Source organism: Pocillopora verrucosa, chromosome 1 (assembly GCF_036669915.1).
Source record: "Pocillopora verrucosa isolate sample1 chromosome 1, ASM3666991v2, whole genome shotgun sequence".
In the NCBI taxonomy this organism is placed as follows: Eukaryota; Metazoa; Cnidaria; class Anthozoa; order Scleractinia; family Pocilloporidae; genus Pocillopora; species Pocillopora verrucosa.
In genome coordinates this window covers 34,797,737-34,815,202 of record NC_089312.1, presented here as the reverse complement: position 1 = coordinate 34,815,202, position 17,466 = coordinate 34,797,737, and the positions used below count along the sequence as shown (strand labels likewise).

General features: G+C 38.9%; 2 protein-coding genes across 2 annotated transcripts; one reads left to right on the top strand and one right to left on the bottom strand.

Moving 5' to 3' along the window:
* Nucleotides 1-248: 248 nt before the first annotated feature.
* On the top strand, nucleotides 249-1,950 carry LOC131784249 (latrophilin Cirl). The gene is given in 6 exon segments (XM_059101049.2): nucleotides 249-607; nucleotides 763-849; nucleotides 1,343-1,374; nucleotides 1,376-1,498; nucleotides 1,500-1,632; nucleotides 1,919-1,950. Coding segments are annotated over 5 exon segments (624 nt in total). The 5' UTR covers nucleotides 249-351; the 3' UTR covers nucleotides 1,626-1,632; nucleotides 1,919-1,950.
* Nucleotides 1,951-5,403: 3,453 nt separating this feature from the next.
* On the bottom strand, nucleotides 5,404-16,915 carry LOC131784219 (unconventional myosin-Va-like). The gene is made up of 15 exons (XM_066162956.1): nucleotides 16,676-16,915; nucleotides 16,228-16,327; nucleotides 15,019-15,686; nucleotides 14,561-14,635; nucleotides 14,335-14,440; nucleotides 14,189-14,256; nucleotides 13,067-13,120; nucleotides 12,405-12,659; nucleotides 11,834-11,923; nucleotides 10,060-10,210; nucleotides 9,302-9,411; nucleotides 8,929-9,000; nucleotides 8,710-8,795; nucleotides 8,285-8,459; nucleotides 5,404-7,220 (listed from the first exon to the last, which is right to left on the bottom strand). Exons 1-15 carry the CDS (start codon nucleotides 16,913-16,915, stop codon nucleotides 6,987-6,989), a joined length of 2,484 nt encoding a protein of 827 aa, XP_066019053.1. The 3' UTR covers nucleotides 5,404-6,986.
* Nucleotides 16,916-17,466: the final 551 nt, after the last annotated feature.

Below are 17,466 nucleotides of genomic sequence, written 5' to 3'. Positions count from 1 at the left end.
GGAAGTCAGAATTAGAACAAAGAAAAGAAACCCTTACGGATTTAGAAAAAGAACTAGTCCGATTTAATTACATATTGTATCTAAGATCAAGACTCAAAATTAAGGACTTTCGAACCAGCTCTTCGGTGACGTGAAATTTATCAATAATTCTCAGAGCGGAAGATATTTTGGAAGCTCGTCAAACAGATCATCAAATTGGGTCATCAGATATTTGACAACCAACATGAAAAAACGGCGAAATTTGATTCAAAGAGCGAGAATTTACATTGTCTTCCTCTTCGAAGAAAAACCATTGCAGTTTCGGTCGAGATTGATTGAGGAGACGAAGCCCTTGCCTCAAATTAGTTTGACATGAAATTCACTTGCGTTCTCGTTGTTTTGGCGCTCGTAGCCTACCTGGCATCATTTAGTTCCGAAGCTAAACGAGCTAAAAAGGGAGAAGCGTTTATGATAAAACAAATCTCTAACAAGCTCAAAGCAGTTTGCCCCAACCAGAAGAAAAATCTCAAACAAGTTTTGTCCATTGTAAGTTCCGTTGACTTGACTCTTCGCTTCACTCATAGCAGAATTGGTGCAATTGACTTGGCAACAAAACAACTGAGGAAAGGTAGGATAAGGTTTGGAAAGCTTATTATCTACGACAACAAATTTATTGAATTGAACGTCTCCTGAGGAAATAGTTTGTCCGATGTGATCCGAGGTTCTGCTTCAAGTGATCATGACCTAATGTTCTGAATTTCGTTATGTTTCTATTTTTATCAGCGAACACAAAGATTTTCCAGCGCTTGACCAAGTTAGACCGTAAACTGACCACCATTACAAAGATGATGAGAAAGGCGATTAACGGAGGTGAGAGTTTCTGCTTTTATGTTAAAATTTGTCGTAGTGCATGATTCACACTCAAGAGGCACCGCAAAAATTTCAAATTTCAGTGTCCACAAGCTTCTTTCGGAATGTAAACTAGTCGTAAAACAGCTTGTCCAAGAGAATTGTAGAAAGAATTGTTTTCCCTCTAGTTTCGAGAAACGATTGCACTGCGAAAGAAAGAAATGGTAAAATTTCCGCACAGCCCCATACTACATTATGCATTCGGTTCTTGGATAGAGAAAACAATGACAAAAACAATACATTGCCATTGGGAAAACAGATTTGTTTTACAATAGTATGGGGCTGTGCGGAATTTTTACCAAAGATATCAGTAAATCATTCTATCTTGAAGAAGTGAAGGGACATATACAGCGGTATAAATTGCAACACACATTGGGTGTTAATAGTCTTGAGTTCAAGAACGCAGTGAATTCAATTTTAAAGACCTTGCGTTGCTGTTTATTTTTCACCTTAGACAAACCTAAATCAGTGACGATCTGCGAAAACCAAGAAAACTACCATAACTTGCAAGAAAGGGAAGAAAATGAACATCCTGCATGCAAATTATGGTCGACTCAACAAAAACACGTGTGGCAAGTCTACAGTGACCAATTGCCGTGCCTCCACGTCCACTTGGCATTGTGCAGAAAACGTGCAAAGGGAAAGTCAGTTGTGCACTGCATGCGAGTAAAAGCGTGTTTGGTGATCCGTGCCGAGGAGTCAGAAAATATCTTACTGTGAAGTACAAGTGTGAATGAGCACTAGGTCAGCTAGTACGAAAAATTTCCCGATATCTTTATTTCTTTTATTAGTTAAGTCAATCTAGTAAATGTTGATTGGGTTTTGTGAAGATCCATGTGCAAAACACGTGTCCATCAAGGATGTAACTACTGTAAGCGTGATAGCGGTAACTTTTGTGGCTGTAATTACAAGTCATCATTGACCGTCTGGCGCTGGTGTCACGCACTAGTAATCGACTTTTGGTCGGTATCGGATGTAACTTTGTAATCTGAACTAAATTTTTTGTTCCTTGCTCTTTCCTTTTTTTCAGGTTCACCAGGCCATCTCAGCCTCGCAGTTCACAACCAAGGGGAAACTCGAATGTAACTGTAATTCTACATTTGCTTGATGCCTCAGATGAAATAAAAGGCATCTTTTCTAAATAAGTCTCATATATGTTAATCTTATGTGTTCTTAACATTAATCGCCACAGCAATCATTAAACGTCAATGAGGGAGGCGGCCATTATAATTAAACCTACAATTTTCGCTCAATTTTGGTTACAAGATGCACACATGAGCTGACACTAGCGCGCCCAGTTCCTTCAACGATTTTCTGCTCGGTGTTTCAAATGAAAGTTTTTACCAACCAATTATAACCGGTTAGAAACCAAATTACTTGCAATTCGCTTTTTTGGTAAATAAGATGAAAAATTGCCAAGCTTAAGGCAAACCCATATTTTCTACATCTCCTTACCCCGTTCGAAAGCGCTGGCGTCAAAATACGCTCTCAAAACCCAGGATCTCTCCAAAACCTTCTTATCTTTTGCGGATAATCTACGTACTTTCGAAGCCACTTGTGGCAAGTTTTCCGGCCGTCATAAAGGATGGTTGTTTGGCATGCGAATGTAATCACGTTCAGATAACAAATCTCCCTCAAAACTCAGGCTTACAATAACTTAAACCTGATCTTCAGTAGAAAGGCAGACACAGGGTAATACACTTTTCAATTCACCAGTTTCAATGCACACACAACCTCAATGCATGTACTGAATAAAAATCGAACGTTAGCTCCGGTATTGTACTATCACTAGTTTTTCTTTTGCTGCCCCAACCAAAAACTTCAAAAGGGGTCAAAATCGGTAATCGCTTGGATCTCAAATGTCGCTAGTCGTTGATGATCACAACTGATTTTAGGCGAGAAGCGTGTATATATATTGAGTTCTGTAATCATTCATCACAGAGTATAGAAAGGCCACTGAACCATAACAATTCCTACGTTGAAGAAATGGCTTGCTGTGTTTTTTTAGATTGCTTTAATATCCTCTTATTCCCCGAGGTATTTCAGGTTTAACTTATTGTATAGTCATGAGTTGCGCTCTATTAGCCAAACCTGAGCGGGATCGCTTCTCCAATCCAGAGTTTACTTTCCTCTTGGATAACAAAAATTGAATAATTTTACATCTAAATAACTCGACTCTCACCTTGGCATCCTTGAATGTTTTAAGCAACCTTTGTGTGACATTTTTATTACTGCCATTCACCGAGAAATGGAAACATTCTGTGTCGAGTGTCTGGAATTCGAAAGCTGCTTGATCTCGGCCGGTGCCAGATTGAAATTTCATAAGTTGAATTTGGGAACAACTTTCCTTTAAGCCAATGATTTGACGGTTTTTGTTGCAAAAAATTCTAGAACATTATGGCTTACTCATTTTGTTTCAGTTTCTATGAAGTACTTAGTAGTATACCTTCTTAATGTGTAAGTCGATGTATGAGTAATGATCACCGAGATATTGAGTAGCTTTGTGTTTTGATACAAAAAAAAACGGTCGCCAAAACATTTCACGTACGGATTAGACGGCGATTTTCAAGATAGTTTCATTTGATTCACACTTTTTCCTTTGGTTTTAATGGGCTGAATCATACAAGATGTCGTGTTTTGAACGCTCCGATTTTAAAAGTGGTTCGTAACCTTCTTGTGTGAGTCACTCTTGAAATAATCAGATTATAGGTCAAGTAAATTCCTGTATGTGACCAAAGAGAAATCAAAGGAAAAGTCGTGGGGGTGGGGGTGGGGGAAGATACGAGCAGGCATATTACAAGCGAATAATTATGCAAAATCATGTAGAGTGAGAAACCCAGAAAAAATGTCATTCACTGGCTTAATTTTTTTTTCGCATAAACGGGCATTTATCGTAGCTGGGGTCGGATTTCTTACAGATCATTTCTTTTATTCGAGCGTAAGACTGAGTAATAACTCTTCCTCATTCGGAACCCAGAATGCTTTTCAAGAAATTTTGAAGCTAATTGAGGGGGTTCATGCTATCACGTGAAAGGCAATGACACACAATGCAAAAATCCCATTCACCTTCACTTCAGGGAGAAACTAGTCTTACTTTAACGATGGTTGAGGTAGATGGGCATACTTAAAACTTCTGTAGGAAACAGTCAGCATTTATCAAATGGGAGATGGAGCATTTAAGTTGCGGCACAGTAAAACTTACCTCAGCCCCTCCCCCATTAGGTTCTTTAGTATTCTAATGATTACCCCTCAGTGCCAGTCAATTTTTCTCCAGTCTTAGTCTTAGCCCCCCCCCCCAAAAAAAAAGATTCTTCGAACCCCCCCCCCTCCCCAGGCCAGAAACAATGAGTAGTTTCTTTTGTGAGAGAGAGTTCCCCATAGTCGCTTTTGACGCCAACTTACGCAAGACAGTCTTTCCTGGAGCGAAGAGTAATAATGGTAATTTTTTTGTTTACTTTTGTACAGCACTCTGTCTTTATTGTTGGGGCTGTTACTCAAATAATTCATGGGCTGATTGCGAAAGTCAGCTAAAGTCGCAACTATGCCCAGTTGGCTCTGTCTGCCAGATAGAAGAATATACCGCGACAAATCCTAAAGGAGTACCTAAAACTCACTACTTCAAAACGTGTGGACTGCAGAGCCACTGTGATGGGTCAGAATGCAACTTTCAGGAGGGAGATGTAACCCACACGTGTGTATTCCATTGCTGCTGCTATGACAATTGTAATACTGGCATTCTGTGAGTTAATGCCGGCTGTCATTGGTTATCGCAAATTTGTTATGCTGTTCCCACTTGTCGAATGTTGGTATTCAACTTTAACTTGAAACAGATTACGGAACTTCCCTGACTAATGACATAGGACTTTTGTATTCTTTTGTGTACAACGATACAAGAAAAATATATTTGTCTTTATTGTATTATTAAGAGGAGCTTTCGAGAGTCTGAAAACCCAAGCTAATTTTCAATTAGTTGTTATTATTGTGGCTGTTCTTTTAATCTGCCGTGCTTTCTGCCTCAATAACACAGTTATCTGTGAGAGGGAAAAAAATTCCTCTAAGCGTTATGTTGATTTAAGTACCTCACATTTGGAAGACTTCATGACCATTCTGAAAAATCCATTTCTGTGGCGGTTTTCCCCGAGATCAGGGTTTGTCCTCACAAAATCAACTCGCGACTTGTCAAACGTGCAGGCACATAATACGAGCATGTGAGAGGATTTGATTTTTTCAAAATTTTCCACTGTAATGTATAATCCTTCACAAATTGTTTGCGTAGGTGTTAGCTGAAATTTGTTGCGACCATTTTGTTACATCACTGTTCGGCAAGGCTGATTCTCATTGTAACCTCCAGCTTTTTGTAAAGACTGGGACCCTTGAGAAGATCACAAAAGCTAGAACGGACCGGCTAGTACTTTCGATGCAACGATCTTTTTTTTTTTATGCAAAAGAAAAAAAATGCTTTATCGGATATTTTACATCATGGGCTCTTCAAAGTGAAAACAAAATACCGTCCAGTTCTACAAAAAAATACATTTATTTTCAGTCCTGGTTACTGATCATTCAATAATTTAGCTTCATATGCACTGCTACCATATCAACTTCACATGTTCCGCGTCATCATACAAATATTCCTCTGGCCTGTCTCCCAAAAATATTTCGATATTTTCAGTAATCAGCTTTTAATTCACGTAACCTGTACTTGTGAATGCGTATTGACACTGCATCGATTGTAAAACCTTCAATTTACCTTTTTTTTCGCGGGAATGCTGTTTAGATGGTACGTCATCAACCATGCCAACGGCCTATTTTTGCGTAATATAGTGCATGCTAAGATAAGGGTTACAAATTCCTCTTTGCAACAAGGAAAAGTGCTAAAAAATTCCGCATTGCAATTTCTATGGCAGTTTCAAGAGTTTTCTAGAAATTGCTCAAATCAGGAAAATCAAGAACTGTCAAAACAAGTAACATTGAGGTTATAATCACAACAATTTCAATTTTCATCTAATAAATTGGTCATTCACTCAACTACATCAAAATATCCTCCTTGACCTTTTAAAACTCGCGTCACTCGTTTCCTTCTGAAGAGTACCGCGTGACAACATTAGGCCTGTCACGGATGCCAAAGATTGGTCACGAAAGATCAATTTTGTTTCTGCAAAGTGGATTTACAGAAGGTATCATCTTTTTTTCAGGTGATGAGAGGCTGTTCGTAATCACTAAAGTAATGCTTCATCAAATTTTTCTAGAAACAATTTCTTTGAAATAGCTTTGTTCGGTGAACCCACACATAAGGCACAAATAAGAAAAGGCCAAAAATATCTAAGTAAAAAACAAGCTTTGTTGATCGACTAATTATAAAATAATCACCAAAACAAAAAATTAACAAAATACGAAGATGATGATAAAAAACTCTAATTTCTTCTTTTACCTCTCACGGGCGGTTTGTATGGTGTTCCGAAATCTAACCTTTCTAACAAATTGAAAGCAAAATCAAAATCGTTTCAACACTTGAGATTCACTTCTCGCACCCCCCCCCCTCCCCCCAACTAAATTCTAACAGTTGAACGTAAACATGGGTCCATTACCTCTCTACTTGCAGATCTGCTACGGTCCCCTCCAAAGAAGCGCTAAGTGCGAGGCAAAGAGCTATTATTTGCGTGGCAAAGAGGCTATTTGTGATAGGGCACAATGATTAGGCTGTGCTATCCACATGCTCAACTTGTGTCTATCAAAGTAGCATTCTTCATTTAAATTTGGTTCAGAAGTCATTCTTAACTGTTACACACAGGTCTTATTTCTATACCTCATCAACATTCTAGTTGATCACTTAGATACACTATATCCATTCATAACTCGTTCCTTAACTTCAAAGCCAATGACAGCTCTCTCTAAATTAGATATTAGTGTATAATACCTTTTGGATATGGGTCCATCGAAATAACACGAAGCAGTCTCATTGATTTGAGGTACCAACATGCACCCAATAAAGACAGAACTTAGACAGGAGTATTCTTCATGCGAAAAAAACTCGAAATTTAAAAGGGAAATTCCAGCCCCAACCAAAACCCCAATTTTGATATTTAGTACTAACACAAACTTCACACCACCTTAAGAAAATCAAGGTTCAAATGATCAGGGATGGTCAGAGTCTCTAACGACACAGCTGAAGGAGTGAAAGGCAATGTAAAGGGATAACTGTACGCTGTATCAGTCATCAGGTACATTGGGTCTGTATTATTATGCCTGCACTCCACTACTGCACGAATCACAGACGAAGGTACTCGGGCCTCGTACTCGTTCGCTGGTGTGTACATGGACAAAATCTTCTGAACCTAAGAAAATTTAAGCAATTATCATAATTAGTAGTAATCAATGAACACTGCAGAGGATTTTCCACTTCTTTTGGCCTAACATCATCTCCAAGGATGAACTGCTCCGTTGAACGAGTGCAGCACCCATCAGAGAAGAAGATGGGAGTTGGATCAGCCATGTACTTCGAATGCCATACCAGCATTGCCTGCCCACAGTCCTCCTCCATGGACTCCCGACGGCAGACAAAAGAGGCTTCTACAAGGAAACTTGGAGGAGAACCGTAAAAAGGGAAATGAGAGACAGAGGGTGGGCATAAATCAGCCTGAGCGACTGGCAACGGAAAGAAATGGCATTCTCCTGACGATGCCTCATGTGCAAAGACACACGAAGAGGACTAACTAGCTACCTAATAGATATTGGTTTGACTGAGCTTTCTAGCTTTTGATTTAACTCTTTAGATTCTTGTTTTTCCAAGATCGCTTAAAAGACAAAACGTGACTCTAAAATGACCTCTAGATGGTCTTCTGGGGATATTCATCAGTAAATTGAAGTGTTCTCCATACTTGTTCTGCCCCTCAAGACCATTAAACCATAAGTGACACCTGCAATAGGTCTCCAGCACAACCCTCTCTTGTTGTGTCATGGTTGACACAGCTATAAGTTCTTGAATTTCTCGAACTTTTCTCTGAACTGAGGCAACCATGATACGTTTTCCAAAACAAGTCCGCGATTCATTTCACCGATTAATTCAAATACACAAATTTACAATAGTTTGAATTTGCGCCGTTTACTTAAAAGAAAAAACATCAAACAAACAAATGTCGTCCTCTCTATCTGTGGGCCTTTTTCCCCTGTCGTGTTGGTGTTGTAACCAGTTTGTTTTCCGAGTTACCACCGTATTTGACATCTTAATTTTCTGATGATGACTACAAATCCGCCAGCAGCGATTATCTTACCGGTCTGCAGGTAAGTAAAGCGGTTATCTTACCTATCAGCAGGTAAGTAAAGCGGTTATCTTACCTGTCTGCAGGCAAGTAAAGCGGTTATCTTACTTGTCAGCAGGTAAGTAAAGCGGTTATCTTACCTGTAAGGTACTAAGAGAACTACAGACTTCACAAATCGCGTCCACGTCTTCCAACGTTTTTTTGTTGACCTGAAGTAATTGTGTTGCTTGTGTGACATTCTCCAAAGCCTCCACAATACCTCTGCCCTCCAGTTGGTTCAGCCGGACCCAGTCCTCCAACTGGCTGAGGTTAAATCTAAAGAACAAAAAAATTAATTAACTTTTCGGTTTTCTTTATTTCCCTCTCTGAGCATGCCTCACTTACCAGGTAAAAAGATTACCAAGCAATAAGATTTAGGTGCTAATATTCTGTTACTATGCATGGATTCGGTCATTCTTGTTTAGTCATTTTCTTTGGAGAAATTTGGATTTTGGTGATGAGCTTTTTACATTACAATTAGGTTTGGTATTTCAGCGAAAAAGTAAAGTTTTATATGATCACGGACCTGATGTGCATTCCCCTTAACCAATGACACAAGTCGTTCCTTAACAGAAGGTTGTTCATCATGTTGGCACCAATGCAATAAAAGAGCTAAATTATTATGTAAAACAAAACAACAACCACAGTATCAACAAAGTATTGTTGAAAAGAAATCGGCAAAAGCAACATCAACAAAATCCAGAATGCAAGAAACAAATGATACTACTTAGTCTACCTGACTTACCTGTCTAAAAACCTGTATGATGATTTCCGGATCCACGCACTGGGCATTAAGTATGGCAAGGGAGTTTGACAGCTGAAATCAAAATATACTTGCAATCTTTAAATCTGATTGGCGCGATCAAATGGGAGCTTGACGAAAGAAAAACTGTAAAATCAAAGTTCTTTGTTCTTGTCGGAATTTTAGATAAATTTACAAAAACTTACGTTACAATGCAGAGTAGTAAAAGGTCGAAAAAGGTGAGGAGCAATTTCAATAATACTCATTAATCCCAAGATGATATCAAGCGATGCAAAACTTTCGCAAATGGCCGTGTAGAAAACTTAAGACTGATGTAGGAAGTATTTTTGTGACATTTCCTGAGGAATTCACCCACCATCTTTGTGACAGACTTCACTGTGATGTCAGCATGAGTTTTGGATCGCCCACCGAATAGTTTGGAACTGGACACGCCTGGAATTGAGTCGTACTCAAGCATTCCAGGCACTGCGAATAACAAACAACGACAACAACAAAAAGTGAAGCTTGGTTGACAATAGAGATATAACGACATAATAGCATGAGTATGACAACGCGAGGAGGTTATTATGTCATCAAGTTAGTAATTTAAATACGCAGACATAACAAGAAAATAGCGACTGGAACAATTAGTATGAACCGTTCACACTAGCTGCACAATGGAAAAAAATACATCAGAACGTAGTTATTTCATCATATAGAGGCGTGAATTTTAATCTAAATCATGTGGGAATATAGCGGGTTCAGACTGACATACTTCGTTGTCAAATACTGACCGATTCTCAAGAAATTAGGCTGCTGTAACCTATCCTGGATTGCAAGTCAATCACAGGTTCGTAGGTTTCCTCCCCCTCCCCACAAAAACTTATCAGGTTTCCCTGACAGCTCGCTGGTACTCATTAAGACTTCTGAGGGATGGGGGATGGGATGGAGGGGGGGGGGGGGAACCGGGGGGGGGGGAAACCGGGGAGGATGAAAGTTGAGAGAGGGAAGTGTTCTCTTCTTGAACTAAAGACAGTACCCCACCTGTGTCTTGAACCATGGCACCACCAATTAGCTTACTGAGTCACTATTTGTTTATCACTCCCATAGGATCATTGTGACAAGTCACTTTACCTATCATATGTTGTATAGCTTCCCATATACACTTGACTAAATCTTGATAGACATGTATGGCCAGGTCGCTCAGTACCTGCCGGTACTCTGTCAGGTCAAAGTTTTTCAGACAGTGTTCGTTTTGTTCTGGAGTGTTTTGCACTTGAAACGCCTGAAAATACAGACAAGCGTATACATTTTAAGGATTTAATTCAATTAGTTCATTGGCTGATGACAGTTTTGGAACAGAACTGCCTACTTCTAACGCGGATCACTACTGAAAAAAAAAAGGCTCTCGAAACACTTGCAACGAACCATAATCGAACTCAGAACAACTTGGAAGTCAGAATCTAAGGGCTATCTGGAGATTTAACCGTTTGGGGTGCTTCATTCATTTCTAATGTATTAGCTAGGATTTTTCCATTTAAGTTCCGTAATAAAAAAAAACGAGTTTCCTGATTAAGGTTCAGACAAAAATGATAATTAAAAGTCACAGAGAAGTAACCAATGTTGACGAACGTTATAATGGTTTTGTACGTTGCAGCCCTAACATTAAACAAACGCAAACAAAAGGTGACGAAACTATTATGCAAAATAAACCAGAATTCATAAATGGATAAATACAGAAATAAAGAAATGATTAAATAACAGAAAAAAATAAACATTTGTGATCTTAAGTGTTACAAGAACAACAAGCAATTAAAGAACATTAAATATGAATCAAGTCGGCAGAGAAGAAAGATGAGCAAAAGACATTCAAAGAAAATTGTTTTACAAAATGTGACAACCAAATTCGCCTTGGGTGTAAAGAAGGAAAAAGAAACCAGATGGTGCGGATACAAGCGTGCATTCAGCGAGAAAAACAAACCACGAAGTGCACAATAAGAAAGGTTGGTGGCAAACTAACATCTTTGATGTAATCCTTCATATAACTCCACTGTTTTAACAGAGATGCGGACAGTCCGTCTTCATCGGGTCGTCTTACAAACCACTGAAGAATTTTCAGTGAGCAAAGCGAGAATGAATGAGAAGAGTCAGAAGTTAGACACTGAAAGTCACATCACAAAGTTACACCACTGTGACCTCAAAACAAAATGCTGATGAAGAACGCAAGGAAGATCGGTAAAATAATGTTAATCATTGATCAATACTTCGAGAAGAAAAGAGCAAAGTTGCGGCAAATTCTCTATTATATGCAGGGAAACTTTTCGTCTTTTTTTCATGCATGTCAATTACGGCTCGAATTCTTGTAAATCAAAGGCTGGCGCTATTTCAAACTGTATTTCCGCCTCGGTTTCAAAGCGAGGTCTGGCGCAAACTTTTAGCGCAAAACCATTCATATTCTTTTCCTTTTAATTAAAGATGAAATTCTTCTAAAACGAAACATATTTTGGATGGAAATCGGCTTTTTTACAATTAATGACATTACATGCAAAAATACAACGGTGTTAGTTTGGTAGTTACAGCTTAATTATCATAAAACATCGCCAAAAACAACAACAACTGTGGCAACAAATGATACAAAACTTCTGAATGATGGAGATTGAGTGTATTTAAACAAAAATAAAGCCCTCTTTACTAAAACTGTATGAAAAAAAAATCAAACAAACTAAAAAAAATTAAAGATACAAGAAGTGTGAGTAGTTAGGCCTTTGGATATCATGTTAAAAGTGAACTTCAGTGCTGTAGGCTCGGTTTTTGGCCTTACTCTCGAGTAGGGTTGGGAAGGGGGCGTGGGCTCCATATGCGAACAGCGGTCGGTGATTGAGCCTATTGAAGTTATGGATAAACTTACTTTATCTCCACTGTACTGCTTCATGTCATGAAGAAGGCGCGACGTATTTGCCAGCCAAAATGCCAAGATATCAAGATCATTGGGGTTTTTCTGTTGATCAAAAGGAAGCCAGTTTTTTTTCAATGTAAGGATCACGGATCTATATCAAGCTAAACCCGAGTACAGTAGATACATAATTTTTTTCCCTCTCTCATGTAATTCGTCTAAGAATGTCGCTTTTTTAGAAAGTGGCTAAATTGAACTCACAGTTCTTCTATTGAAGGACAATGCACATGTAAAGTAATTTCTGGCGAATCTTAAAAAAAATAGTAAAAAAGATAGGAGATAAAAAAACAGCTCTTTCTGGAACATTTTCCTTTGAAGGCATGAGTTGTAGGGTAAATCATAACAAATAAGGTTACAACAATTGAATGCAAGTGACCAAGAAGTGATTGGTTTCAGTCTTCCATCTAGTTGGTTGAGCATGTACATTGTTGCGCAAGTTTCAACATCAAAAACAACGCTTAATGAAGTAATAAGAGGATTTTTTTCGATAGTTAATTAAATAAGAATTATCTGATACACTGTTTACCTTGACTACTTTTCGAATGCTGTTTATACTGTTAGTCAGCAGACTCTGCATACGCCGGTCATCATTTACGTGATCACAATGCCGAATGCACATGAACAGAATGTGCGCGGGGAGTCCTGGGATAGCCTCTGCCATGGATTTGGGGTTCATATCAGTGATGAGGAATTTGATAACTTTTTCTTCGTCCTCGCCTGAAAATTCAATCATTCCACGGATTTTGTGCTGTCTTAATTGCGGTAGAGGAGGAAGAAGATCCTACCAAAGTGAACATAAAAATCAAAGCATTATTTGCTGCCTACAGAAGTGACTACGACAATTCGATCGTTGTTCAACTGTAATTACGTGACATCCAACAACATCGTTACTAACCATTGCATTCTCTCATACGTTTGCTAGCAGACTGTACTTGGTTATCATGTCGCTTACTCTTTGCAAAACTTTGCATCAAACGTTGGTTTAGAGCAGTTTCCTTGCACACGTTAAGATCTTTGGGTCAGCCGGACACACGAGAAAATACGATTTTTCGCACGGGTTAAGGTGAACAATTTCACCAAAACTGCCAACCGTGATCGATAACAAATACTACACCACATTGATTACTAACTTCAGTTAAAATAGATCAACAAGAAACCAGCAAAGCAAACAGTAAACAGAATAACTACCCCTTCCATGTGTGCATGCGAGGATTTCCTAAGCAGTCCGGTATGCCTCATAAACTGGAGGAAACAATTGATTGAATGCTAAGTGAAAGTTTAGGACTAGAAACCGGTAAACCAAAAGAGTCACAAGTATTATGCACAATGTATTCTTTAATAAACCTTTATCACGCAGCGCCATCTTGGGTTGCGTGACACACCAAATCGAGGCTGGACGGGCATAAGGCTTAGATTTTGTGTTATATTACAGTGTTTTGAGTGAAGATTACAAGCATGCATGGACCACGATCATTGATGCTTTAATTTCTGTAGTAACGACAAACGAAATAAAAGTGGTGAGAATTTATCTTTCTTCAATTTCTCTTCGAATGATTTATTGAAATCGAAATGGATTGCCGCTACAAGGCAAGATGAAGGGATTTCAAGGTAAGAGTCGCGTCGTGACCGGTGAGTTGTTAGATGCACGTGTTATTAGCGATCGCCTTTTCCTTTCGATTGAAGACTCGGCCAGCAGGTTTTTATGACTATTGAAACGGATTGAATTGAAAAAGAACTGACGTCGCTTATCTTCTGCTTGCTGGTCCGCAAAATATTTTTACTCTTGCAATTTGTTTTGTCGGCGGTCTTTACCCTCCTTGGTTCATGCAAACTGCGATGTTTTAACGTGTAAACTCAGTTATAATCTTATACATATCTTCTGGCTTGAAGTGAGCCGAGCACACCAGAGTAGAGCCTTTCTTTATCTGACAAATTCGTTTAAAACCGCAAATTATGACGCGAATAAACGAGGCAGGAGAATCTCATTATTACATATTACCAAATTCGAGTTAATAAAAACAAACAAAACATAACCATGTGCGTTTCACAGTTTGTGCCCAAAAGTAAATTAAAAAAACATAATGTAAAAAGAATATTCAATTAAGTAATTTAATCCAGTGTTATGGATATGAAATAAATAAATATTTTATAGATAAAAAACTGCTGGGCAACTTTGGAACCTTGGGCAACATACTTGCAAGCCCTGCTGTAAGGGCAATTATTTTGGGCTTCCCAATAAGCTACTAATAATATTTACCCAGGCCGAAGAAAACTATGAAAAATTCATTCAGGAGATTTTTCTGATCTTACCAACTTTTCAGCTTTTGGTTCTTGACCAGATAAGAAACTTTGAGCTCTCCGTTTCTGCTCCACTTCACCTATAAAATAAACAGTTACCAACCAATTTAGTAGAACTGACAAAGACATCTTTGCAATAAAACTGCTGTTAGTCTGACCTCTCCACGACTGTGCTCTTCCTCGGAATGGAGTCAGTGCTGTTGTTCCACCTTTCTTGTACTCTTCCAGCTCTGCCTCCAGTTTTTCAACTTGTTCACGGAGTTCCTGAATAGTAAAAAGGGCTTTTATAAGAGCTCTGCGCTATTTTTGGTAAAACTACGACAAAACCAACCAAATATTCCAGTTAGAGCAACAGGCTAAAAAAAAACTTTTTTTTCTACTTACCACGTTCTCTGTTACCAGACGACCAACTTCTTGATTGAAATTCCCATCCATAGATGACAAGGACGCACCACGCCCCTAAAACAGGATATAAATATTTTGGCCAGCCTAAATCATACTCAAATCAAAAATAAAGCAGGAGTATTATCTACACATAAAATCGGAACTGTCAAAAGATGGTAGAATCATTTCCTCAGGGGCGTGAGACAAAGCAAAGAAAAGGAGATCGGCGACAGTGCTACAAAAGTGTCGTTCAAGAGTTGACTTCATGACCTTTGGAGTGCTGATTCCCAAAACTTCAAACCTTTAGTTCCTCTGCTGGCCGAAGTTTTTACATGACAATCTCTGGCTGGGCAGTGCAACTAAAATTGACCACATTTACTAAGCGAACATTCGAGAGCAAAATTCCTGCTGCTTATTTCAAAGAGTTAAAACGTTCTTTTGAGAGAGTTCGAACATACCGTTAGTAACTGTGCCTTTTCCTTCCAAAGCTTGTCATTAGCTGCCCTCAATTCCTTTTCCTTCTGAATCAATTCTTGCAGTTCACTCTGCAGAACGTTGTTTGCCTTCTTCAAACTTTCCGCCTGCAGTATGTAAGCGCTTTCATCAGGATTAGCTCGTAACTGTTCCTCTGCATTATGCATGCCCTTAGCGACAGAAGCCATTCTTACAAGTTCTTCTCTCAGTCGGTTCTTCTCATTCTCTACCTGGTCGCGTTCGGCCGACATCTCATCCATTCTCTCCTTTATCATGTCCCATTCCGCCTTTTTATCGATATTTCTCATACTTACGAGTTTTCTTAGAAGTTCAAGTTCAGAATTTATCTTGTTGATTTGCTGCTCGAGGCTACTTTTCGCTTGTTCCAACAGTTCTCTCTCATGTAGCACTTGATGAAACTTTTCAGATTCGATAACCTGATTTTCACTTGGCGGTTTCTGTTCCCATGTAGTTTCTGCCGCAATACGGGGTATATCTTCATTCGCTTGAATCTGTTCAGATTCCATTAATTTGTCCTCTAGTTCGCGTATTCTTTTTCTCAGTCCTTGAACGAGCTTGTTCTTTTTAATTCCAACTTCCACGTTTTCATCTTGTTGCTGTTCCCTCTCATCAGCATCCTCTTGAGAATTTTCTGTTATTGAAATCAATCAGAATTGAGCCCAGCGCAAAGGTTGGAATTATCTTCAGTGTAACACTTAACACAATCTGCTTAGTGAAAAATTCACCTGTCGATTAATGAGTGACGTACAGGCTAAAGTGACAAAAAGCCATGGAAATCAACATCTATGCCGCCATCTTGAGTTACAGACTGGATGGAGTTCCTTCATCTCAAACACAAAATGCGGCTAAAAGTTTGGTTTTCAGAAAAAAGAAATAACACACCATCTCACATGTATTTACAGGACATATGTGAGAACTTTCGAACACGCAGAAGAAAAGCGCCGAGGAAGTTCACCTACCTGAAAGTGCCTTGTCCAAAGTTCAAACGTGTACCTCAAACGGCAAACGTGACCGCTAGAGTCTGGTCACGTGACTCTTGGCGGTTTGCGGTCACACGCATTCACAAACAAACATGGATCTAAAACTCTCTAATTTGTTGCGAGGAGACAGATTTCCTTACAATATACCCTGAATATTTCAAAGTTAAGTTAAATTATTATCCAAATTCAAACCTCTTCTAGCTCCTTCTTTGCTTCTTCTGGCGTGTTCCAGTTCTTTCCGTGTAGCTTCAAGTTCTCGCCCGGCAACTATTGCTCGTTCTTTTTCTTTAACCTATAAAAAGGAACAAACGGTAAAGTATATCAAATCATAGTACTGAATAATTGAATCAAATATATGAAATTCTTCTAAGTTACCATGGTGAGAGATTCCATGAGATTTCAAAGCAAATCGGAAATGAAGAAACAACAACGTGCCACTTAAATGGTCTAGTGTACATGTAAGGAAATTACACTTTACAGAGATGAAAGTAGCGAGCTTGCATAGCTTGAATTTTGGGCGTACTACCAACAGTGCTAAAGTCTGATCGTTCCCCACTTTCTGCAAACATCTACTGAGCAGAGAACAAGGAGGAAAAATATAAAGAAACTTCCCATTCGAAGAAAAAGAGAAGGCACCTACATGGCAAGCCCCAGGGTCAGGTTTCCAAGAGACATACTGTGGAAGTTGTTTGTCAAGCCTGCACACAAACATATCAATCTTAGGAGTACCCAGAATGTCAGTACTCTTGGAAAATATACCCAGGTGGAGCTGCCACTCAGTTCTCCCATAAAACTGTCTAAAACCTTGATCTGCCTCCACATTGAGGACACCAGGCAAATGGCATGCAATCAGCCAAATATCATTTTCCAGGCAGCACATCCACACACTTTTTGGTAAGTTGTTACATGGAGAAGATTTCCCCCCACTGCATTTAGGTAACACACAGTTGTGGTATTGTCGCTTTATATGCACAAATGCTTCCAATTAAATAGAGGCAGAAAAGATTTTACACATTACAGTAAACTTACAGTAGTTCGAGTTCATTAATGTACTTTTGTTTTTTAATAGCAGACTACATGCCTTGGGCGCTTTGGCCATTGCATATTGCTCCCCAACCTAATTTTGATGAATCGGTTGTCATTCAATAGTTGGTTTGTCTGTGGTAATGTTTTTGCATGCTGTAGGTAAATTAGAAACCTACCAAAGAAGGTCACTAATTGAATCTGGAGAGTGTCATTAGTTGCTTCATAATTGCCTTTATTTTGTTGCAAGGCTGTATTTTGTCAATTTCAAGACTTCTATAAAACAAAGATTTTGGCTGGATGGGTTGAGATGGGACAGTTTCTGTACTTAATGTTTTCATTTTTGTCACCGAAAAGAGCATAAATTTCAAAAAACGTAAGACAGACAAAAACTTAATATATCTGAAC

Coding starts and splice junctions, on each gene's coding strand:
- LOC131784219 (XM_066162956.1), bottom strand. CDS start 16,915: ATGTGCTGCCTGGAAAATGATATTTGGCTGATTGCATGCCATTTGCCT. Junction 10,211..11,833: donor AGCAGTACAGTGGAGATAAA/GTAAGTTTATCC, acceptor CTGTATTTTCAG/GCGTTTCAAGTGCAAAACAC. Junction 8,796..8,928: donor TCATACAGGTTTTTAGACAG/GTAAGTCAGGTA, acceptor ATAATAATTTAG/CTCTTTTATTGCATTGGTGC.